Raw genomic sequence first — 27,393 nt, 5'->3', positions numbered from 1 at the left:
AATATATATTATTGTCATTCTTATTTCATCTGTTACTTTCTGTCTGATCTTAATACTATAAATCAAACTATACATAATACTTTATTTCATTTCTATTTTTAATTTTTTTTATTTTACTCAAAGGCTCTAAAACCAATTTTCAATGTGTAATATTCCAAAGGGACTAGTAGTCCCAGAATTAAAAAAGAATATTGTTATTTTCATTATTATTACCTGCCTGAAAGGAGCATGAGGATCTGGTTCGGCAAGTATATAACGGTAACCATCCTTGTTGTAAGGATGTTCCATGGGATATCCATGAGCAGGCAGCTTCGGGAGGGAAACATCTCCTCTCGACTTCTTACCAGGTCCTTGCCCTGACTCAGGCACTTTTCGTTTTGCATTTCTCCTCATTGTACCACCTCCACTAGCTGAACCAAAGAGATAAAAATGATTTAACTTATGACAATTTTTTGAAGTTTAAATCAAACATATGTTCAGGTCCATATGAATGTGTGTATATATATATATATATATATATATATATATATATATATATATATATATATATAATTTGTTTGTTTGTTTATTATTATTTAATGACGTAAAACCTTATGATCATCAACGCCTATACAAGTATATATACAGTTTCTCCATACTCACAGTATCTAATCAGTTGTCAAAAAAGGGTAACTTTAAATTAACTCTATATTTTTCTTAATCATTATCAGACTGAAAAAGTAAGAGTGAACTAAGTGTGAAGGATAAAATTTGATAATTCATAGAATAGTAATTATCTTATAAGGACGATTTTGAAAATATTCACTTTTAATTTGAACTTTTTTAGTTAAAAAAAAATGTATAACTGAGGATCAGTTTTATTATCATAAACTATAAATATATCAGTGTTTCTATAAAATAATATTCAGAACAAAAATAAATAAGTATAATGCGAAATAATTAACCAGTGATCATTTCATTTCAGTGAAAAATAATTCATATACATCCTGAGATAAATGAGGCAGTTTTTATAAATTATATAAGAGTTTCCAGCCATATAAACCAAATCATGTATTACTGTGGTACATCATATTGTTCACTGAACCATTTAATCATTTCATAGACCTGATCATAGGAACTCTATATCAACCATGTCTTCAAATCTATTAATAAATAATAAACTTAGAGATCAAAAGTATTGAGAGGCAAGGGAAAAATTAAAATCCTATCACAACAAAAAAAATAAATAAAAAGGGACTAAATCGATGATTTTAGAAGTCACATTGAAAACTCTATTATACCTAAAAATATATATTTACTGTTAACTAAAATTATAAGGCAGTGTCTTTAATAAATGTAAAATGCAATATAAGAAAGGAAAGGAAAATGCAAGATGATTAGAAGATAAAAGAATTTTAACTTCATTAAAATGTAAGTTATAGTAATACAGTAACCAATAATGTGATACACCTATAATGGGCCAAAATGATACAGTGATTATGAATGATAATTTTTTAATTATTATAGTATTCAAGACTATAATAATAAAAAAATCAAATAATCCATATCAACAAATTAAAAAGTAAAGTTGATGTAACTATAAATAAATATTAAGGCAATAGAGGTCGAGTATATTTAAGGGACACCTTGACATGTAGTCATTGCAGCAATAGTTTTATTCTAACCATTGCTTTTATTTTGTAGTGGAACCTCAGAATAAATTTCAATCATCTACCTCTATAAAGAACATATTAACAACGTACAGCATAATCTGTCTCTCATATTCTACTGGTAATAGATAAGAGTGTTAAATCTAATGAACATATGTAATGGTAACATGATTCAATCGCAGGTATTATGTTTAAAATAGGCAAAGAAGACTTATAACATGCAATATCTTGAAGAAAAGTAATGTCATTGGCTGATTAGGAGAGTGGTCTTAGAATTGATTACAAAATGATAAGTTATACAATCTACAAAATCTGTTTGTGATAACATATTTAAAAACTAAAATTAATCTTTGAAAATTTGTATTTAATTTCATCAACCAAGAACAAAAATAAGCTGCCATATGTTGACAGAAGTCAACATTATGTAATGAGTATAATCAAAGAATAAAAATTTTCATATTATGAACTTCAGAAATTATGAATCAGCGATGAAAACTATTCCGTCTTCTAGAAAAGTACTAATCAAATGTAAAATGTTTGTTTGAGGTAACAGAGTGTGATTTATTAAAATTCCATGTAAAATACAACCATTCATTCAATTCAAAATTAACTTACATAACTAAATGCTTAGAAGTCAAATTTTAACCAAACCAAAACACAGTGATCAGCATTATATCAAAACATAAATATTCTAGCTTGTCTGATCTCAATAATCCAATGGGACCTCTATCTTTATAATTATTCCTTATTAGATTATCACTCAAATAAATAATCTGATATCAATGATAACTGGGGGTAATGTAAATATATATATTTTTTCCCATACAGGAGATTGATTGTAAATATCAAGAAAAAACGTGAAAAGAAATTTTAAAATGATACTGAAGTATACTGAATAGTTAAAATATTTCAAGTCAACCCTAATAATACAGTAGAATTGTGTAAATAATAAAAGGCTGAATACTCATTAACAGAATATAAAAGCATACATCAAAATTTTTGATTACGGACCTGTGAGGCTATACACTGTTACTGTATGCCATAGGCTGACTGTGGAAGAGGCATTTTTTAAAATAAGAACAACGGCTTTGTACTACAAATAAAAACTTATTGTTTTTTTAAATAAGGTTACAAAGATCCGATTCTATTATGGTTGTTGGCTACTTCAGCATTCCTATCTGTAATCCTATTTTTATTATACTTGTAATAATATTTAATTAAAAATCATAATTAATTAAATATTCAATTTACTGTATTCCAAGAAATTGGAGGAAGATAGTCTGGTCAATAAAGGTATCAAAATAGATTTCTTTTACTATTTTGACACCTTTATAAACCGCCACCTAGAACCCTTCCTTCAATCTACTTAATATGGTCAACTATCTTCTTCCAATATTGCAAGAATGGTCATCATTTGAGAATTCTGTTCTCATCTTTTCAACAAAATAACGTTTTTGTGTTCAAATAGGATCATTTACTAATTTATTTAGGACTCTGTACAAGAGTTAATTTTATAGGTAATTTTACTAGCTACATTTGTAAAAGAGGTTCTTGATACAGAAGAAGAAAATAGATACAAGAAAAAGATACAGAGAAAAGAAGAAAATACATTTTATAAAAAGGGATACAAGAAAAAGTCTGATTTTTTCGAAGCAATGGATTCTTCATCTTGAATCTTTTATAAAATATATTACACTCGAAATTCCATAGTTTTGTGCTTGGTGGAAGTAAAGGAGAAAGTTGAAGGGTTGAATTTCAGCACAAATAAGAAAAAAAGAACTTCAGACAACACAGTTCTCCATTAACAAGTTTTACTCAAAAATTTCAAAAATAAAATTGGATATTAAGAGAAGTTTTAATCAAGTCTTCAACAGCCTATAGGAGTGACAGCAGGAACCAATAATGTTCCTTGTTATATGAACAAATTTTGATAGCGACTAAAGAAAAATCTAAAAGAAAAGAGAACAGATTAAAAAATTCTGAAGATAGTAATTAAATCCCAAAACTCAACTTATAAAAAAAAAAAATAATAAAAGCATTGGGAAACATTTTTGCAAACATACCTAGTTCGATAATAAGAGAGACTAAACAAAAGGTTGAAAACGAGAGATTGAGATTCGTTAAAAAATAAAACAAATGAATTAATTTTTTTTCTACTTAATGTTCTTTCTAAAACTGATATTTTATGATACAACATAATGATAATTAAAAAAAATAAATTAGAAGTTTTCTTAACATAATTTTTTTGTCATGAATAACAATGTATATAGATGCAAAAAACATGCATATTATGTTTTTTATAAATCTGCTAGTAAAAATGCATAATGTAAATGTTTTCAATCATGCATTTTACCAGGTAAAATTATCAGTAAACAAATATGCATTTCAATATAATGGTGGAATAAATAATAATGCACACATGCTATGTAAATAAGTATAAGGGTAAAATAAATAAAGATAAAATACATAAAAAATTGTAACTTAAAAATTAAAATTAAAGACAAGTAAAAATACTTATCTTAGATAGAAGCAAATGTAATACTTCACATGTTTGTCAATTAAAAATAATAACAGAAAAATGAAATGTATCCATCTTAATAAAACTGTACAATAAAATTCTAAGATCTAACCATTTAAATATTTACAAAACTCATCAGGCAGACACAAGACATCTATCTAAACAGAAAAACTAAATATGTTTCATTTTAACGAGCCAAACAGAAAAAAATGTTTTCAGTAATTCTTACTTCATTTTGATACTTCTTCATATACATCCATGAAGGGAGAGGGACAAAAAAAAAATAAAAAAAAATAAAAACAACATTTACCATGCTTAAGCCCTTGTTTACCATGTTGGACACCCATGTCAGTGACCTTAAGCTGTCCCTGTTTAATCATCGCTTCATAATTAGGTTTGATTTGTGTCAAATCTTGCTGGATCAGGGAATAAACATTCCCTTCTTCAGGATTCTCTTCGCATAAAAATGAGACATTTGTTTCCTTAACAAGAGCTCTTACAACCTAAAACATTAGAACAAAACTGACAAACATCTTGAATGATTTTAAAGCACTGAATATAACCCAAAATAAAACAGGTTAGTTATCTTACAATACTTAATCCATTAACTCATGTAATAATTAATCATCTAATCAAATAAAAACATTAATTTCATAAGAGATAGTGAATTTAAAAGTATAATTATCTGTTTGTACCAAATGAAATGCCAATTTTTCTGGATGACAATAATAAAACATGAATGGTTGTAATCCTATTTAATCAATTGGTCAAAAAAATTTGACTTCTAATACAAATATACTAAGAACAGGTTTTTCAATTCCTTATTTATGAAATATTGGAGTCTGAAATGTCAGTTTTCAGATGTAAAAAAATTAGCTAATTTTTACTCTTGAAAATTAAATATCAGCTCAAATGAAAAATTTAATGAGTTGTACTTATTGTAATATTTGACTAGTCATTTTTAAATTCTCTAGTATTTTATTAATGTCACTACCAAAACTGATATATGAGGCATTCATCTGACAGAGTGAGTAAGTCCATTTTTGTCACATTAAAAGTGACTTTCAAAAATCGCACAGAAGAAATATATCAATTTCCCAGTTAACAGAGCGACTAAATCCAATTGTTTTCATAACAGCACAAAAACTCCTATCCCTTAATCTTCCAATAATTGCTTTTCAAAAATTTTCCTTTCCCAACCCTTACTTTGTATTCTTATAGATAACAGTCCCTGAAATATTCATTGTGAGATGGCAACACTGAGGAGAGAGAGATGTGAGAAGGTTACTTTTGGAGATTGATTGTCGTAGTTCAAGTGTCAATAATTGTTCGAGTTTGTGGAAGGTGTAATATTTGTTTGTTTTTTGAGTTGTGAGGGACCTTTTTTTATGATTGAAATTATTGTCTAAGTCAATATTGTAAGTTATAATTAAGTAAATATAATATTGAGTTCTGAAGACATTGTTCAGCCTTCATCTTTCTTATTCTTTTCCATTTAAAAGCCCCTTACATTCATCAGGTAGATAATCAAGATTTAAATTAATAGACGACTCCAAAATTTATTCAGATGATTGTTTAAACAGAAAAGAAAGATTATGAATCTATTATAAGCCAGCCAAGAGGCAATTATAAAGAATTATTATATAAACTATTTTGAAATACCCTAATATATTTTTAAATAAAAAAAAATTTATTTTGTTTTTGTAACCATAACCTAAAAAACCTTAGCAGGTATGATTTCAAACCATAAAGAAAAATACAAATTATTTGTATTAAAAATTTGAGGAATTTTATTAATAATATTCTTAATTTTTTTCCCTGATAAATTAAGAAAAAAGATTTAGTCACCCTATCAACAGAAAAATTAATAAAAATTTTGATTCATCATTGTTGTCCAAGTTCAAAATTGTGCTTTTTGAAAGGTAAACAATCTACCAAAATATCTTATACTATATTAGATAGAAAGCCATAATTTCTATTTTTTATTTTTTTTTCTAGAATAGCATTCCTGGAAATTGCTTTCCCGAAAAATTAAGAAAATGGACTTAGTTTAAGTCAAATGAATGCCTCATGTGTCATACAAACAGATAATTAATAATGCTGATATAACATGCCGGAAAGTGTGTTAAAAATTGTCATAAAAATAAATAAATAAATTTATAAATTAATTTCTATATTACAATATATTTTTCTTTAATAGTAATAGTAATAATAATAATAAAAAGGCTCAACGAACCCGGAGGTTCGATGCCGATACTACCAACAGATTTCCTACATACCTCCCTTCTCTGAACCCCGTCAAAACCCATATCTACAACATCAGACCTAACAATATTCTCCCATCTACGCCTCGGTCTACCCCTCGGACGTTTACCTGTTGGTTCAGTGCTGTTTACCTGCATAAAAATTACCTACATAAATGACCTAATTGCTTAAAATTAATTCAATTGTTTTTATTTTGTAATTAAAATTGAATTTTAATTACTGCTAAATATAAATTCGACCTAATTTTAGTCAGATCGATGTTTATATTCATATTTATCAATTAATCATTAAATTCTTTACATGGTACTAATTCATTATTTTAATATACTTCAGAATTAATGCTTTGGAAGGGTGTCTGCTGAACATGGACAATGGGGTTCCCGGCTTTTTTCCCCGCACAATTTTGTAAAAAATACCGATCTTGAGGAAAAACAAAAGAAAGTCATCAGTTTGATATTCTGATATTTAAAAATTTTATTTTCTCTAGAATCCAAAATAATTAATTATTTTTAAGCTTGTTAAGTTTAGAAAAAACAGTATATTTATCACTTAAACACAAAATTTTGTAGTTTTTTTTCCATTTATAATTATTAAAAATAGTTCTAAAAAAAAGTAATCAAGCATCACACTTATTTTGCTATCATTTTTAATTAGTTATAAACAGCTAATATTAAAACAAAAATGGTTGTGTTTAACTTGATAACCAATCAATGTCTGCTTTAAATGAAAGAAACAAAAATTTTAAAAATGAGCTGTCACTTATAATACGATTCAGAATATATGATAAATGTAAGTATAAAATAAATATTACATTATAATAACGTAGGAAAAACTAAATTTTGTTGATTATTTAAAACTACTAAGTAGTCATAGTATATGAGAAAAACGACACGGTAATTATTTTAGAATTAAAAACACTTTATATGCACACACATAGCAGCTACAGATAACAGGGAATTCATATCAAGAGATAATATCAATATTTGGTTAAGGTTTTTAATGTAAACAATGATGTACCATAAAACTTCTAACATTATATGAATAAATCTAAAATAATTTAAGTGATCAATTTTGTAATAAAAAAAAAAAAAAAAAACATAAATAAAATAGAAAATTCTTAATTTAAGATGTAACTAATAAAATAAATGATAAAATAAAACAAAACAAAATAAAATTAATACCTTACAACTTACTTACAGAAGAGTGCATGGATTGCTTGACTCTTTTAGCAAAAGTTGTGATACCTTCCCAATGTGATTCAATAAAAGGGATAATATCTTTATCTTTAGAAAACTGAATCCTGGGGTTACCTTCTTTGATACTAGTTTGCATCAGGTTTGCAATGGCAGTGATACATATTTGAGGAAACACTAAAAATAATAAATAAAAAAAATTAAATGATTTAGAATTTCTATTAAAAATAAATATTTAAGATTAACAACAGAATCCAGATTTATGCTCAATGCAAATTAACATGAGGATAGAACATGAACATTTTACAGTTTACTTTTTACTAAAATAGGAAAAATTGTAAAACTTTAATTCGTAATATATAGGTTTCAATATGTAGTTAAAATATGAAATTAATTTTTAAAAACTTGATATTATTCATATATTAGTAATTTATAAAACAATGTTTAATAAAAATCGTTTTACATTAAAAAAATCATACAAAATGTAATCTATCCTTCTTTTTCTAGTTTTTCAATTCAAAGAACATTATATATAATAATATAACGTTATAACTTTTAACTTCCTAAACTTGGGAATGAGGAGGATCCTTCAAAGAAGAAAATTAAATACACACATTGAGCAAATATTAAGTAATACGATGGTATAAATGGCTGGTACATTGTTTGAATTTCAAATTTCATAAATCTAAACAAGAGAAATAGTCTTAAAAAATTTTGACAAGGTACATTTATAATTTTGATCTTGTCATTACAGATTTCATTTAATAAATTTTAATTTTAATTTTCAATTTCTTCTAAATTTTAATCAGGGGAAAAATATTAGTTGTTTCAGTGCAATTTCCTTCGTAAAGCTACTTCATCAATTAAAAAAAACCTTGTTCAATGATAATATTTTAGTAATTGAAGGGCTTGGGGCAAGAATGTAACAATTCAACAATTTTGAAAACAATTAGTTTTTGAGAAAAATGCTATTTTTTTGTGATTGTTTGTCTAAAAACATATTTTCAACACGTTTACCTATAATATTATGGAATATGAACTATATAAAACATTAAATAATGATTGTAGAATTTTTAGAAACTGCTCTACTGAACAATTTTCATTATTTGGCTTGTCATATCCTTGTCCCAAACCTTCAATTGATTTAAACTATTCAATTTAACATAGAAAAACTGTTCAGTTTTTTTTTGTTTTGTTTTTTAGATTATCATGGAACAATATTTGTTCTATGAATTTTTATTTGTGTGGAATCTTATTCCCTAAAAAATAAGCTCAGTCTCTCTGTTCTAGATAGCAAACATCTGAGAGTCAATTTTACAAATCAAAAGCTGCAATGATCTGAAACATTTCTTCAAATTACTTCATTTGGGGAACTGGACATTAATTTTATGTAAATACGTATTTTTGAAAAGATATCATCAAACCGTACAGCTGATAATTCCAGAAATATTAACACTACAAACAAATCTGTAAACATCTAAACAAATGAATTCCATAAAAATTAGAATTTGCATGTCCTATGATTAAAATTAATTAATTTTTTTTTTAATGTAAAGAAAAAATACCTTAGAAATCTCTCAACTGAAAAAAAAATTTAAGCTACAGCTGGAGATTTTGACATTTTTAGATTGTAAATTAAAAATAAATATAATATAAGAATTGTCATGAATATTATAAAATGGCAATAATAAAAAAAAAAATCCTTAGAGCTATTTTATATTTATTTTCACTTTTAATAAAAAATTTCATCAGGTTGTGTTGATGAAAATTTTAGTGGTCTATGGCCAATTACATAGATATTTGTTATGGTAACACTTCTGAGCCAACCAGATTATCAATTTATAATTTTAGAAATTACCCGTATCCTGATTTGAAAATAATATGACAATTAAATGTTAAAAAAGGTAATTCAACTTTTTGTTTATGAATTTAAGGAGCAAAGGGAGCACAAACTAACTAACTCATAAGAAATTAAACTAGTCCTTAAATAAACATAAAAATAGTCAAACAAAGAAATAATTTGTTAAAATCATTTTGTGTAGAATATTTAAGGTAAAAACTGTATGTACGTCTTTTATGATTTTAAAACTTGATTTTTCTCAAAAGTATCCATTAAACTTAATGGAGGGGTTGAAAGTAGACTATCATTCACAAAATAAGAAATCTTTCACTTATATATAAATATAAGAACAGTTCTAAATCTTAAATTTAAACAATGTGTTATGAATCAACATATTTTAAAGAAATTACTTACATGGTGGATTTTTTTTAAAACTCTCTAAACCAGTGTTTGAACAATTTTTACATACAAAGACATAATTCAACATAAACGGTACCAACTTTCCAAGTTGATATCCAATACAAGATTCATGAAACCATCTGTTACAATTGGCACAAAGAAGTTCTATAATATTTAGGTTCCGCTCTTTTCCACTAAAAAATAATATAAATGATTTCAATGATGCATATATTTACATATTATGTAGAAAATAATAGAAATGTTTATGAGTATTACTTTGATGATATAAATACATTAAGCAGAAGTCATGATACTTATTTTAGAGGTTAGTATACTATTTAATCATACTATAAAATAAATATATATCATTAGTGGCACGAAAAATACAAGCCCTTACAGGGAATATTAGGATCGGTAAACCATAAGTCACAATGCAATTCTACACCTCTTTTGCAACTAAAATGCTCATATAAACCATGGTCTGATTTTTAACAGAATTGAGAACATTGCTTTTTTGTGTTATTTTTTTGCTATAAAGGAAATGATTACTTAAAAACTATTTAAGATAATTAAGTTCCAATGACACAGTCATAAAGTACATACAATTTCATTCAAGAAATTATGGTCTGGCTTAGTGAAATCTATCATAAAGGGCCTTACAGACAGACTAAATAGCTAAAAGCTTTACTGAATTTTTTCATTGTTGATTCAGACCATAGTCTATACAAACTTTTTGTTATTGTTTTTGTAGTTTAATATCACTTCATAAAAAAATTTACAAATCTCTTAAAGGGAATATAAACTAATTTCTGATACATAATAAACGGGACTTAATCACCATGACTAGTTTTTTTATTGATAACCTTCCCTACTCAGGAAATATGTGTCTTCCTAAAAAAAGCACAATATGACAATTTTTCTTTACTTAGTTGAGAATCGAATAGTTTACATGAACTTTTCTGTTCTTAATAATGTGTAGAATCACCTCCTTATCGGTAAATTTAGCATAACAATTGTTATGGTGTAAACCACTTAAATACCTTGATTGGATAATTTCTAAAACCATTTATGGATTCATTAGTATGTCTGTCTTAGAAGAATCCATATGCAGTAAACTAAACCAGATTAAACTATTTGCTAGATAAGTATATATTTTAAAACAATGGTATTCAAATTAGGGTTTCAAGATATTGCATGATAGTCTAAATTTAGTTTGATGATTTTCAAGAAACTATTTTAAAATAGTACTAAAAACAAGAATTGGTTTTTGTAAACAGCCATTATTTGGAGAACAATGGTACTTAGTTCAATAAACAATGAAAGTAGATAGAATTTTAATTGCCAATTTAGTTCAATATTACCAAGGGCATTAAAATATGAATAAATAACAAAATTATCAGGTCATATTTTAATAAATTTTAAATAATATTATTAAATTCAGAGATAGGAAAGTTAGTAAAATATTATTCAAAGAGCTTAATGAAACTTTGTTTTATGTACATTACTTTTTTTATAGAAATTACTTATTTATTTATAACAAACATATATAGTTTGTAATATATGAATAAGTTTAAAAAAACTTATGTGGGACCTGATTCTGTACTAATTTACCAACAATTAGTTTGATATTTTTACATTAGACATTACAATTAAAAGTAAATTAAATGAAAATCATTTTGAAAAAATATTAATAAATTTAGGATAAAAAGGAGACATCAAAGGCATATTTTTTTTAAAAAAATACAACAGCTTAATGTTCATGTTAAGGTAATATAATGGTTCATTGGATATCCTTCCTTTTATTCTCATTAACATACCAAATTTTAAGCAAAGTAATAAATTGTCTAATAGTAACAAAAACATTTTCTCTACAGTAAATTAATTTTTTATATATTTCAAAAAAAGTATGATTATTTATACTTGTTTTTGTAACAGTCAGTTCAGAAAGTGTGGCAGCATGCCATAAACGCTGACTAAGGGAATCATTGTTGTTTGATAACTTTTAATAAAACAAGTATTTTATTTTTTAATAAGAGGATAGGGTGAGTCTTTAACTATCTAACAATGTTTCAATTATCATTTAGGAAGATATTCTCAAATATATTTTAAAAAGATTCTATGGTTTATAAAATACTTCACTGGTTAAATTGGTCTTGGCAGATTGTGATTGAAAGATTTAAGGTGAGTAAACAACATAAATTGGTTAGTATAGTTACAAAGTAATAAAGAAAAAAATTAAAACCACATAGAATAATAAAAACATTAAAATACCAGTAGCAATTGCTGTCGTCCCTTTCGGTTTTCTCGTTTTGTATTTCTGCATCTGATTTCTCATTTTCGACTACTTTTTCATCACATTTATTTCCTTCAGCGGTTTGTGAATCAGCGTCTGTTAAGGGGCTGGGTGGCTGGGATTCTTTAACTTCTTCTGTGGAGGGTATTGACTGTTCCTCAGAATTAGACCTTTGAAAAGGAACAACAAAAAATCCAATATCAAACTCTATTATAATTTTAATTTTTACTCTACCTGCTCTGCTTCATTAAATTTACTATAAATATGAAAAGCAAGTTGGATTATTCATTATCAAATACTTAAAGTAAAATTATATAATTGTAATTTTATAAATATATTTTGGAATGAAAATTTAGTTAGATAAATTTAATATAATATATTTTGAAAACTAAAATTGTACATGCAGTTGTTAGTACATATTGTCTTGAATGAGGGCATCACATAAAAAGTGACAGCTTGACTAAGATGGTGTTAGGGTATTTTAAGATCTTAATTGATATTTGAAAGAATAAGGTTATGAAACAACTGTCACAAAATATAGATTCAGGCTTAGCATCTGTTTGATTCCTAAAATGTGATATTAAAACGCATTTCAGGCATTTAGAGGCCTAATGATTTACATAATCAAAATAAGAGGAAGAGAGTGTTTATTTCTGATAATAGAATCCTAAAGCAAACACAATAACCAGTATACATAATTGTTTTAAAGTTATCAAATGAAAATATTAATGGTATAACACATGCAAGTTAAGTAATGAAACATTTGTAAGAAATATCTGCAGAAGAAAAGATATTAAATTAATGATAAAAAATTGAATAATACATGAAACAATTTGAAACAACAGAACAGTTTTACAAACAAAATATATTGCTTTATGATTATAAAGCAGATATGGATGAAATATAAAAATTCTATAAACTTAATGGGATGGTTGATAAAAAAATCTCCAAATATTTATTTTTGTTGAATTTTGGTAGAAAATAATAGACTTTTGCATTATATAAAGGTCATGCTTGCTTCAAAGTATAATTTGGACTTGATTAGAATTATATATATATACACTCTCCCCCTCCACATTTGGGTGCCTCCAGCAGCTCTCTTTAGATCAAATGAGCTAAAATCTGTATGTAGGCTTGTTATCTAGGCAAATCAATCCCACAATAGAGGGGGTCGATATCAGTCAAATTTTTGTCATGTCCAAATGTTTTTTGGCAGTTTTAAAACTTTTGGCGGTTTTGTGCAAGAATATAGAATCCCTCCAAAAGTGGTAAAAAAGTTGTATTTGAATGAAGTTGATGAAGGCCATTAAATGTCTCGTTTTTACTTATTTAATTTGTTCTCATAATGTTTTTGTTTTTTTAAAAATTAAAATATACATATAAACATTATTTTTTGTTAAATTTTAAGGAATGATATTCCTTATGGTTACATCCAATTCTTTTTTTATTTCATATAATTTCTGGAATTCCGAAAATGTATAATTAAATATTATGAATATAGTATTTTTTCTTATTTATATTTTATTCATTTTATGTAAAAGATAAATATTACTTGAAAATATGTTAAATAGATTTACATAACAGCATACGTAAAAAATAAAGATTTTATTTTGTATTTGACGAATTCTATGGAAATACTACAGTAGAGAAAGAAACTCCAGTACACGATAATGTATTTGGAACAGGTCCATTTCAAAATAAGAACAAAACTCATTTTGGGGTCAAGTAGGGTCACTCTTCAAGCAGAGCGATGTATAGTCCAAAACCTGATTCATAAAGTTACAATGTAGGAGAGTGGTAGCATTGCACGGGCTAGGAAGGTTGTGGGGTTTAGTAAAGTAATGTATCTATGAAAAGTTAATAAATGCGAAACTAACGGTTAAACGTTCGAGGGGAAGACTGAAGCATAGACGGGAGGATAGCGTAAAGACCGATCTTGTGAATTTGGGTTTGGACGGGTATAATTGGGTAGATGTGTGCGGGCAGCGATTTGTAGTATCGGTATCGAACTTTCGGGTTCCCTAAGCTTTTATTATTAATCCTAAGTAGCAGAGAGGCCAGGGAGCTGTAGAAGAGGTAGGGCACATCCCAAAAATAATTTGAAAATCAAGAAATTGAGAAATTTAAAAACCTAATATAACTACGAAAATCTTAGTAAAATATTTTATTAATAGAGTTAATAAAATTTTAAACCAATACGAATACTCCTTCCATATTTTATGAACATAATTGTGCTTTATAGGCGGATTTAGGCGAACACGTGCCGTCCTTGGTCATTAATATTTTTGTTTTATGATAATTTTAACCATACAATTTAAAGAAAGAAAAACAACTATAAAATCTAAATATTTAATTATTTTGCATTAATTAACATGAAAAATTTACTTTTTATGTAGAAAAATAAAACGAAACACAGAAAACTATTCAAGTATGAAAATTAAATGGGTATCACTTCAGTTTACCAAAACGAAGTTTAAGGCTTTGCGAATTCGAAAAAAGCTCTCACAGAAAAATTATTGCAAAAGGAAGGCAAAAGATGTGAAAGTTCGTTCCTCTATAAAACAACTAGACTACATCAAAACCAATTATAAGCAGTTCTAGAAGATGAATCGCGAATGTAACCTCAGCACATAAACCCGAATTGTTCCAGTGATTTTATAAGGGTTTTGCCACCCGAAAATCCTACTTCAGCTCCTCAAAGTCCTGGGATGGGGTAGACGTGTTTGTTGGTTTTCTATATTCCTACAGTGTAACCTCTTTGCTTTGATTATCGAGCGCGATTGATTGTTGCGTTTCGTAGGTTATTTTCATTTATTATTCTTCTCTAAAACCCTAAATCCTTGAACCATTTTGCCTCCACTATAAACTGGAGAACTTAGCTTTCAAATTTTTCTCGAGTATAAGAGACCATGTCTCACAACCATGATATAATAAATTTATATATATTCTTCCCAAGACCGAACTAAACATAGAAGAGTAGTAACTATCAGAAACCATAAAATCAAATAATATCAGGAACCATAGAAACGGACTAGTTGTTAATATTCTGTTAATCAATTATTCTTGCAATTAACTATTAACATCGATTACTGAGTGACCACAGAGAGAAAGACTTGCTACTATTTGACAATAAGTTACTACTCAACTCAATTTTGGCGAGTTTCTTCTGGTTCTATGCGTTTTATTTTTAATAATAATTTGTCTTCCCTTTTTTTTTTTTATTTAAAAAGAAATAAATTCTTATGAAAACATTTAAAATATAAATAAAATAAAAAAACAGTTGCGAAAAAAATATATCTGAGATATGAATTATTCCTTAATTATATTATTTTATTTTATACCAGATCTGATACTGGTGGGCCTTACATGGTTGATAAAACAGTTACATTATATATATATTTTTTAACAGTTGATTATGGGGAAGGGTATAGTCTCGAACAAAAGACATCCCTAACTATATACAATGTTATAATTAAAAGATAACAAAATGATAAAATAAATAGACAAGAATAATGCTTCTTAATAAAAGAGAAAGTAAAATTAATAACAAAAAATAATGATATTGTTACACTTAACAAAACAAACAATTGCTCTCTAATGGTAAAAAGAAACAAATTAATTTGAAAAAGAGAGACGAGAGAAGATAAAAAAAATAAATAAATAATAATAATAAGTAAAATAGAAGTAGTGTGACTATGAATTAATAAATATATAATTTATAACAGAATGTTCAGCAGCAGCCTGGGTTTCAGTCTTCGGATTGAGGTTGGGTTTCCCAGGTTGCAGGGTAACTGGGAGTGGAACTTCATGAACCTTTTTTTTGATGTAATCCTCTATCGTCTCTTTTTGCAATTCCCGATGCATTTGGCTGTTTCTTACAAACCAAGGAGCGTCCATTGCAAAACCTATATAGGATAGCAAATTTATTGCAACCTCCTAAGATGCTCCTACACTATCAGCCTGATTGACGCTTACTTCCATAAGAAATACCTAAATATAAGAATCTTGCCCAATGTTTCTTTTGATTCCTAAGAAAAACAAAGATCATTTGGCCATTATTTTGGGATTTGTCTGAAGGAATAAAGTTGAACGCATGATACGAAAGAAGTACTCGCAACTTACACAATCATTCAGAACGTCCATCTTGGACTTTACAGTCATTCCAACTGATTGTGTAAGGGTACAGTAGTTGACAAAAAAAAAGGAAAAAAAAAGAAGAGGGATGGACCACAATGCTGGCTCTAAACTGATATAAAAAAATATATATCAATATCGTTTTTAAATGAAAGTAGTATTTTGAAAAAATAAATAAATAAAAATGGTGAGGTGAGCGCAACAAAAAACTTTAACTTACCACCCTAAATAACTTTTGGTGGGCTCATGTTGAAGCTATTGCAATTTTTGTAATTTCGAAAATAAATCTAAAGGCCAAGAAAAGCAAATATATGAGCAAAAACTTTAATTTTTATGTTATAAAAATTCGAATTTTAGAATTTTTTGCGGTAAGAATAAAGAACATAAATTGTGTTCCTGCTAAGAATACAACAGTTTAACAAAAGATACCGAACCCGTAATAAAATCGGGAAAGATTGTGCGATTTCGGTTTTTCTATTCGAATCGGATGTTTCTATTTTTCCTTTAGTTATTCATAAAATTCTTGAATAATTTGTATTTATCCATTGTTTATGTTTATAGAAAACAATAAGAACAGAATATTTTTTCCAATACACAAAATAAAAGATACTTCAGTTTTTAACAAAACTTCGTCATCAAGTCCTGTCAGAAAATTTCAATGAGAAGTCCTAGCTTAAATTAAAACTCAATTAATTGAGTTTACATTGACAAGCCGAGATTAATCAAAATTGTGAGAGCCGTTTTGTAGAAAATCGAAAAAATGTGAAAAATCGATTTATGAAGTGGCACTTCTGGTCAAGACTTATGCATATAACCTCCTTAAATATGTGATTCCAGTTTCGTACAACTTTTTGAGCTAAGCTGTTCAGACACACACATAGACCGTTTCAAAAGATCAGGTTTTCTGAACTAAGGGTATCTAAAAACGTGTATATCCGCCGAAAACTTGAATTCGAAACTTTCCCCTTCTGTGTATTTCATACAAAGGTTAGTGAAAGTAAAAATGGAAGCCCTATATTCAACTGTCACGCTAGGAATTATGGCTATTCTGAGAACTAATGCAATTCATCAATTATTGATCATCTAAAAATGGTTCCCTCAGTAATTGAAAAACTGAGATTTACAGCTTACCGTTTGGTAGTGAAGCAAGGAAGCGACGTTTAATGACCTTGAAGCAGTATTATGGATTTCTGAAGTTTTAAATGGTTTAGATTTAGTTCTAAATTCATTAGTTCAATCTTTGGCAACGCATCGCGGCTCCTGTCGGCTGAAAACTACAGTCAATAAAATAGTACGTTTCTATGACAAACATCAATATGTACCATGGAGACAACCAAGGAATAATCGGTTGTTATAATACAAATTTTATATCTAATGCCCCTTTTCCTCTTTCAATATTTACATCTTTTTTTTTTCTTAATTAAAAACAATTAACTTACGCTTACCGTTCTTGAACCAAAATGTCGCCGAAAGTTGAATACGCGACGTGATTGTATGTCAGAAAGTACAGACATTACCACCGTAATCAGATTAATACGATTTGGACATATTTATGGACAAATACATACAAAATTTGAATTTTAAGTAAAATATATTAATACAACTGCATTAATTCTACATAGAAATCGCTTATGAGGAAAATAAATATTCTTTAAGTAAAAAGTAGAAATTTCCTCTAATGTTAAGTGGAATCGGAGAGGCCGTTTTTGAAATATAGACGTGCCAAGTAAAATACGTTTCCACATGTATAATTGAATTTGATAAAATATATACTGAACTATTTTTATCTAACTTCCAACTTACCTCCGAATTAGTACCGTAGAGATTAAGCGGTTTTCAAAATATAGAAAAAACCTTTACGCATGCGTGGGCGAAAGTAGAGGATGGCTTATGTTACAATTAGTAAATTTTAAGAAAAGTTCAATTTTTGTTGGAGCTCGCTATGTTTTGAACTGTACATAGCCCCTTCCACATCTAGGTATCTCAGTTATTAATTGGATTTTGAGGTTAGAGTACCTCACAGAAGCTAGATAGCATCTACCCCTTTCATTTACACTAAAGAATAAAAAAAATAAAAAAATGTTACATAGCCACCTTCAACCTTCAATTGATATGGACGAACTAATCTCCGAATTTTGACCTTAGTGGTTGATCAATTTTCGAAATAAAGACATGTTAAGAAATATACGTGTGCAAACGCGTAAGAGAAAGTAGAGGATTTAATTTTATGTCATTGATAAGGGACCATCAAGATATCAACACGCACGATCCCTAAAGATTTGATGAAAATTGAAATGACGTCAAACAATGACACTAGATCAGCCCATAGTCAGATCTAGGTGACTGACGAAATGCCTATTACTGTGAATGGTACAGATTTTAATGAAATATAAAGGGACTGTGGGGGTTGATACCACTTAGTACAAGAGCCGGGAAGACAAAAAGCCAGTTATATCACCCCAATTTTTGATTACTTTAATGAAAACTATGTATAATTAGTCAAAATTGATGAGTTTGCCAAGTATAGGTAGAGGTAATAAAAAATGGCGACAGTTTCAAAACCTTAAAAAAACATTAATTTTTCATTCGGAGCTCTATATCTTAAAAACTACCAACAACACTAGAAAATGTACTCTTACATTATTTAAATAAGAGTAAATTTGCTGAAATATTAGCCCAAAAATAGCTATTTGCGTTCAATAGTTCTCGAGATATAGCTTTTTAAAAATCAACATTTCATAAAAATGTTTTTTGGAACGTACTAAAAGTTTAGTAGTTAGTTAATTTATTTTGAGAAATCTATATTTCAGGAACTATGTGACGTACAGATGTCTATTAGCACTCAAATTAAAGCTAGTTTAATGGACTATAAAGAAGTTTATGACCTTTACCTTCGTAGAAATAGTAGTTTTCATGATATTTGCTAAAATAAATAGATTTATAGTAGTTCGGACAATAAGTTTGATTTATGAAAAACTTCATTTCAGAAACCATTAGACGTACAGATGTCTACCAGCGCTTAAATTAAAGTTAGTTAAATTTACTACAAAATAGTTAATTATGTTTATCTTTGTAGGAGTAGTAGTTTTTATGATGTTTACCAAAATAAACTCTCAAAATGTTAATTTCTAGTTATTCGTATAAAATGTCGGATTTTTCAAAAAATACATTTCTGCTAAGTATAAGACGTACGTATGTCTGCCAACACTCAAAATAAAGGAAATTTAACTTACTATAAAGTAGTTTATGACACTTATCTTCTTAGGGGTAGTAGTTTTTATGATATTCACATATGAATATAAATTTGGCAAATGAAAATTTGTCTACTACCCCTACGAAGATGTCATTAACTACTTTATAGTAAGTAAAATTTCCTTTATTTTGAGTGTTGGCAGACATATGTGCGTCTTATGGATCTAGAGATGCATTTTTCAAAAATCCAACATTTTATACCAACAACTAGAAATTACCAAATTTGTCAAATATCATACAAACTACTACTTCTACAACGATAAAAGTTATAATATTTATATATTTTATAGTAAATTTAACTAGCTTTAATTTGAGTGCTGGCAGAAATCTGTACGTCCAATGGTTTCTGAAATAAAGTTTTTCATAAATTAAGCATATTGTCCGAACAACTATAAATCAATTTATGTTAGCAAATATCTTGAAAACTACTACTCCTGCGATGATAAATGTCATAAACTACTTCATAGTCCATTAAACTAGATTTAATTTGAGTGATAATAGACATCTGTACGTCGAATGGTTTTTGCGATATAAATTTCTCAAAATAAATTCACTTACTACTGATCTTTCAGTACATTTTTTTTTAATGAAATGTTGCTTTTAAAAAGCTATACCTCGATTGCCATTGAACCTAAATAGCTCTATAAGAGCTTATATATTAGCAAATTAACTCTACTTTAAATGATGTTCTCTTAGGTTTTCTAGTGTTGTTGGTAGTTTTAAAGATATAGAGCTCCTAATGAAAAAAAAAATTTTCAACGTTTGGAAACAGGCGCCATTTTTTATTCTCCCGTACGTATACTTGGCACTCATCAATTTCGAGTAGTAATTACACAGCTGAGGTAATTGGGCAATATGCACAACTGGTAACATTATTTATTTAGCTTTTTCGAGGCAATCAACTGGTATTCCGAATAATATTTACGAACTGTGTTAATTAAAATCTGGAAACCTATATAGGTTGTTAATCACTAATGAAGATACTACTTTTGTTTTCACGAGACCTTATTAGGACGCTCGATATAACAACCGGAACATACTGTTACAGTTTGATGAGCTTATCCAACGGGCATTGAACGGACTACCATTGAACTCTTGGGTTTAAAACAGCACTACCACAGTTCTAACAACTGAATTATATTTTACTACTTGGAGTTATCTAACTATATATGGTATATATAGCTAGGGTTTGGAGTATTACGATCGAGAAAAAATTCGAAATCGAGTTTTCGACCGAAATACAGTAAAGTCTCAGTTATACGAATATGAGGGGGTACCAAAAATTCTTTGTATAAGTGAATACGCAATATATATCATGTATGTATATTTTTGAGAATTTTTTTCTCGTAATTAGTAGATACATATACGTATGTTGTATGCAGTTGAAAGAAAAACAAAGTAAAGTGAAAAAAAAAATATTTATGGTATAAAAATTTAATTTATCTTTAATCCGAATTTTTTAATTTTTGACCAAAAAATTGTCATATGTTTGTTTGTTTCATGTTGCTTTTGGCTGAATACATCATTCTTTCGCATTCTGTTAAGGTGTTAGATTCCTTCTCGCTAATTTTTTTCGCATACATAAAACGTTTTATAACTTCAAATGCTTCAAGAGCTTCTGCAAAAATGGAAGAGGCAAAGGATCTTCATCTGAATCGGAATCGTCCGAGCTTATTATTATACATTAGGGAGTAGAATATAAACATAAAGAGTCATTGGGACCGGATTTTATTCGCGGAAAAAAGTTGTTTACTGTTTTATTTTTTATGGTATTTTTCGTCCTTTGTCTTTCCACGGAAGAAACAAAAATTCATAGAACTGAACAAAATTTACTAATAGTACATAAAGCGGGTTCAAACTTTCCTTCGTATAACTGAATGTTTCGTATAAGTGAGAATTCACTATATACGTTTTGAGATCTCCTAAATCTTAGCTCAAAAAACGAAAGGTCAGATGAAACTGAAATTATATATCTAAGACGGGCTCTCAAACATGGCTGGGATGTGGCAGCAAATTTTTCGATAAAATCGATTGTCCGAACATAATATAGTAGAATAATAATAGAGCCATAATGATGGGTGTAGGCAGAGAGGAGCCGCGGCCACTCCCCCCCCCCCTTTCCCTTCCCCGTAGATTTCCGGACCCAAGGAAATCTAAGCGTAATTATTCGTCATACACTTATCTCTACAAATAAGGTGGAAAGCGAATAAAAAAGAACCCTTTTTTTATTCGTATTTTAATTTACCGTTTGCCATTTTAATAATCTCAGAATGTTTGTTGAAAATAAATCAATAAAGGCAACCCACGTAGATGAAGTCAATATTTTTGCCAGGGTGCTGCTCTCATAGCAAACCTGTTCATCACATCTTATTATTTAGTATTTATAGTATGTATTCATGTACAATAATTAATTTTATGCTCGATTTTCAATAATTTATCGTGATTATAGCGAATAAAATTAAAAAGTAATGATTGAATTTTATGAAGTAGCAATAAAATGGTGGGGATATTTCTTGGAATGCGGAACTATACATCTTTCTTTTACCTAATGTTTCCAAATGTACCATATTTATATATGCATATGTATGTGACTGTGTGTGTAATGGGGTGAGGTCTGGTACCTCCTTGGCAAAATCCTGTATACGCCCATAGCCATAAAATAATAGAGTATAATAATGCCACAATATATAATAGAACAGAAGATTTTTTATGCGTTTTTCATCATTCTCCATTACCTTCTAGATCTCGATATATTAAATATTATTTTTATTCAAACATCTTTTGCTTTCCAACGTCATATAATACGTCACTATTCTTATTTTCGGAAATATATTTTCTTCCTGGAAACAAATATTTTCCTCTTATTTCCTTATGTTAACTATCATTTTTTTAGATTTTTCACATTTGTTTCCGATTTTCTCGAAAACAGCTCGAACGATTTTGATTAAATTTAGTATATAACATACAATCAAATGGACTTTAATATCAGCTAGGAATAGTTTGGTATGGTTTAAATACTGAATTTTCAAAATGTCTTTCTGTGAATTACCATTATTTTTTTTTGTTTGAAATTATTAACCATTTCACATTTTTATTATTAAAAACTTTATGATAAATAAAGTCTATGAATGATTATGATAGAACATAAGAAGATAAGAGGAAAAATATTTTTCCGAAAATAAGATTAGTAATAAAGACGTATTATATGACGTTGGAAAGCCGAAGATTTTATATAAAATATAATATGTAATATATCAAGTCATAGAAGGTGATGGAGAATAACAAATAACCTATTAAAAAATGTCCCTTCTAACACGAGTTTGACTGAGAAAAAGCATAAAAGAATGTAAATTTAGTAAAAACTTAGTAACGTTAAATATTAATAGAACTTTTCAGTTAAAATTGAAGTTAGTCAATAAGGCAGTTATCTCAACCCAATTTTTGATTACTTTAATGAAAACTATGTATAATTACTAGTCAAAACTGATGAGTCTGCCAAGTATAGGTAGGAGGAATAAAAAATGGCGGCTGTTTCAAAACCTTAAAACAACATTAATTTTTCATTAGAAGCTCTATATCTTAAAAACTGCCAACAACACTAGAAAATCCAAAAGAACATTATTTAAATAGGAGTAAATTTGCTGAAATATTAGCCCTAATAGAGCTATTTACGTCCAATAGTTCTCGAGAGACTTTTAAAAAGCAACACATCATGAAAATGTACTGAAATATCAGTAGTTAGTGAATCTATTTTGAGAAATCTATATCTCAATAACCATTCAACGTACGAAAGTCTATTAGCACTCACATTAAAGCTAAATAATTGTATTAAAAACTAGTTTATGACCTTTACCTTCGTAGGAGTATTATTTTTCATGAAATTTGCTAAAATAAATTGATTTATAGTTGTTCGGAAAATAGGTTTAATTTATTTCAGAAACCATTGGACGTACAGATGTCTGCCAACACTCAAAATAAAGGAAATTTAACTTACCATAAGGTAGTTTATAACTCTTATCTTCGTAGGGGTAGTAGTTTTTATGATATTCACATATGAATATAAATTTGGCTAATGAAATTTGTCCGAACAACTATAAATCAATTTATTTTAGCAAATTTCATGAAAAATAATACTCCTACAAAGATAAACATCATAAACTACTTTATAGCTCATTAAACTAGCTTTAATTTGAGTGCTAATAGACATCTGCAAGTCAAATGGTTTTTGAGATATAGATTTTTCAAAATAAATTCTGATCTGAAACTACTGATCTTTCAGTACGTTCTGTACATTTTTATGAAATATTGCTTTTTAAAAAGCTATATCTCAAAAATTATTGAACGTAAATAGCTCTATTAAGGCTTACATTTTAGCAAATTTTCTCTACTTTAAATGATGCTCTCTTAGATTTTCTATTATTGTTGGCAGTTGTAAAGATATAGAGCTCCAAATAAAAAATTAATTATTTTTATTGAAACAGTCGCCATTTTTAACCCCCCCTACCTATACTTGGCAGACTCGTCATAGTTTTCATTAAAGTAATCAAAAATTGGTAAGAAATAACTGCCTTTGTTCTCCTCTTGGGCTCTTGTACTAAAAGTTGTACGATGCGCTCACCGCACCATATTTTCATTGAGAGGATGTAATTCACATTGATCTTAAGTATAAACCTTATCCAATTCATTTATTTATTATTTATGAGGAGAAGATGGTTGGAGGAACGGTCAGTAATGACACAAATAAGTTAATAAAAATAAAGTGATGAAAGAAATGAAAAATAAAACGTATATATAGGCAATGAAATATGTAAGTAGAATAACATAATTAAGGAAATAATTTTTTTTAAAGTTATATAATGCAATAAAATATTTTAATTTAATAATAATTAAAAAATTAAAGTTATGGAAAGAAAAGATATGTAACCATAATACTTGAATGTATTATGTGTAATTCTACTTACATATTTAAATACCTATGTATGCGTTTTATTTTCCACTTTTTTTATCACTTTAGTTTTACTAATTTTATACTATATAATTATTTACTTTCATCATTCTGTTTATATTTTCTCTTTTCATTTTTTTGTATTCATAGGATGTTATTTCTCATATTTATTCTCATTTACTTCTCATTATTTATTATTTTAGTTGTGTCATGAAGAGAATTTCATCTCATTTCAAAAAAGTCGCTATAATCTTTCAAAACTTGTACAGTTTTCCAATTATCCGAAAAAAAAATTTTCTTTTTATACATAAGTATTAAAATAATTTTTGGAAATCTAACCTCATTGCACATTTAGAAATTGTCGTTTTTGAGATTCAGTGATCAGTAAGATGTTACAGACACGTATGATTTTATTACACAGACTATCAACTACTGATGTACAATTTCTTTTTTTTGTAATAAAAAAATCCTTTATCACATAGATGTATGTATAGGTTCTTCCATTGGTTTATATTTTTCTAACCTCCCTCCCTATAGCGCGCGTTTGGTTTAATTTCCCTTGACCCCTGTTACTGGGAGACTCTTCTGCAATTGCAACCGTATCAGACAAACTACATGCTTATATTTTAAATATTATTTTAACTAATGTCAATAGTAATTAGCAAAGATTTACAGAGTTGATAAATAAACAACGGTAATTTACAATCATGGGAATAGTACTTTTCGATGTGTATTGATAGTTTTTGTTCGAAATAAAACTAAAACGTGTCCCACACTAACTGATTACGTCATAATTTTTTTATTTAGCCACTCGAAAAAAATACAGACTAGGAGTTAAACGGTACTCAAAGTGCAATCTGATTCAACGATTTCTAAAGCATAAAAATGCTCATTTTATTTTTTACATAAACATTATTTAATATTTTTAGAAGTTTAAATTCCTTATACCATAATACATAAGCAAGTTTCGTTTTCATGATACCTTAATCCATATATTAATATTTTTGACAAAAATTAAATATCGAATAGAAGGAGACATACTGTGTTATTTTGCCTCGGCCCTGAGTAAACTACGTGAAACACAATTAGTACATGCAAATATAAAAACTAATTGTAGGTTTTTAGAAGTATAGACCTTTACAACAGGAACTAGGTAAATTAATGGAAAGACGATACGAAATTCTCTTTAAACTTCTACTATACCGCTTGCCTACTACTAGTTCTTCACTACCTTAAGTAAAAAAATATATATATTCATACAAGGATTAATAAAAATTATGTCCTCAAGATCGAAAATTTTCACTAGCAATATACGTTTTAGAAACAAACAACAAATTTGTCCGTTTTAGACATCAAGGAACAAATTTGGTTCGTTTTAGACATAATCTGTCGAAACTTTAATTCCTTAAGACGAAATTTACAGAGATTGTGCGGGTTGGTTCCATATAGATTTTGTCTCCGAAAAAACTCAGATCTGGTCTAAATTTATACATAAGTTTGGGATTAATGCAAAATGAGTCTATAAACAATTTCATCAAATTCCGTCAAGTACTTTCGTTTACGTTTGCGAAAAGGAATTTTCCTCCTCACAACTATATTTCAAAAAAGACTTGTCCCAGGAAATATAGACATTAGTGTTGGAATAGACCAATATAAATTTTAGCGAATTCTATCCAGTAATTTAGCTTACTCATGCGAGAAAATTCGTGAATAAAAAAACTGTTTTAACACGGCTCGTACTTTAAATTTTATTTTAAAACTAAAAATCTTAATCACCCGTGAATTTACCGGTAATTACCAAATAGAAATATAGAGAAAAATAAGAATTTCCAGGAAAAAAACTTTTAAAAAAGAAATAAGGAAAAACAAAGAAGATATAAATAGTGAGGAATCTATTAATACGATAAATGATGTAATACATTCGAGTATTTCAGTTCGGTCTGTCGAATATTAATCAACAGAATTTCCTTTTATTCTTCTGATAAAATAAATAAATGAATCATGATGAAAAATCTTTCTTCCATCACAGTAATTAATTAATACACGAATAAATTATCCTCTTACGCACTTCAAGAGATTTATCTTGCGTAGAGTATCTGAATCATTTTCCGAAAATCTTTACACACGATTACATTAATAACCGTCTTATATTAAATATCTTAGCATTTTTCGCAAAATAGTACTTATCAATCAAACATATCGCTGGTTTTTTTTCTATAGTGGCACATCAAGGAAAAAAAGTTGTTTTTGAAGCATTCGACAGATTTTTCCTCAAACTGAATTAATTTTTTTACAACTCTACTAGCTTTAAGATAGCATGTAGGAGAACCACAGTAACTAAAATAACACGAGTATACAGTACTATATTTTGAATACCTCTAATTTAAAATAAAAATAAACATTCTTATTTTTTGTTATTAACATTCTTATTATTTTTTTTTAAATAAATAATTTAATTTAAAAATATTTACCAGACTTAAGAAAGTGTCTAAGATTATAAATTAAATTCTTCTTATTAATAATCTCATTATTAAGTTAACATTCTTAATTATGCAAAGCAGTGATATATAATCAAGTCAATATGCATTCTACTTCGAAAATTAGTTAATAGATGAACAAATTAAAAATCCCAGCACCTACACCTTCCGTAACAGATGGGAGGTTGGCAAAAAGGTATATTTTTTTCAATTTTTCATTTATATTTCGAAAATGATGGGGCGTACATAAACAAATATTCTATCAAACACTTAAGCTGAAATTCCCTTGAAGAATGTGTAATTTTTGTTTTTTCGTATCCAATAAAATGTTGGGATATATTCGCTACCTGAAACCAACACTATCCAGAAAATTGAATTTTGCCTTATGTTTTTTTGTCAAACTACGATTTAACTCCTAATAGAAAAAA

The 27,393-nt window shown here is 27.8% G+C and overlaps 1 protein-coding gene across 7 annotated transcripts in view; it reads right to left on the bottom strand.

Annotated features, from left to right (window-relative positions):
* Window positions 1-27,393, bottom strand: part of ash2 (Set1/Ash2 histone methyltransferase complex subunit ash2) — a 38,498-nt gene that overhangs the window by 7,889 nt on the left and 3,216 nt on the right. For 2 of the 7 annotated variants that reach the window (XM_014417690.3, XM_067049426.1), the window contains exons 2-7: window positions 12,136-12,327; window positions 9,880-10,058; window positions 7,630-7,802; window positions 6,447-6,563; window positions 4,478-4,670; window positions 214-410 (exon numbers count right to left, since the gene is read on the bottom strand). In XM_014417690.3, coding sequence (XP_014273176.1) covers window positions 214-410; window positions 4,478-4,670; window positions 6,447-6,563; window positions 7,630-7,802; window positions 9,880-10,058; window positions 12,136-12,327 — 1,051 coding nt within the window. Of the gene's footprint in view, window positions 1-213; window positions 411-4,477; window positions 4,671-6,446; window positions 6,564-7,243; window positions 7,358-7,625; window positions 7,803-9,879; window positions 10,059-12,135; window positions 12,328-17,422; window positions 17,564-27,393 lie in introns of those variants that run through there. The other 5 variants (XM_067049427.1, XM_014417692.2, XM_067049428.1 and 2 more) reach the window with 5 other exon arrangements.

Source organism: Halyomorpha halys, unplaced genomic scaffold, assembly GCF_000696795.3.
Source record: "Halyomorpha halys isolate HHAL.00 unplaced genomic scaffold, Hhal_1.1 Scaffold165.1, whole genome shotgun sequence".
Lineage (NCBI taxonomy): Eukaryota > Metazoa > Arthropoda > Insecta > Hemiptera > Pentatomidae > Halyomorpha > Halyomorpha halys.
The sequence above is the reverse complement of the archived record's forward strand: the minus strand, read 5'-3'. Positions and strand labels throughout refer to the sequence as shown.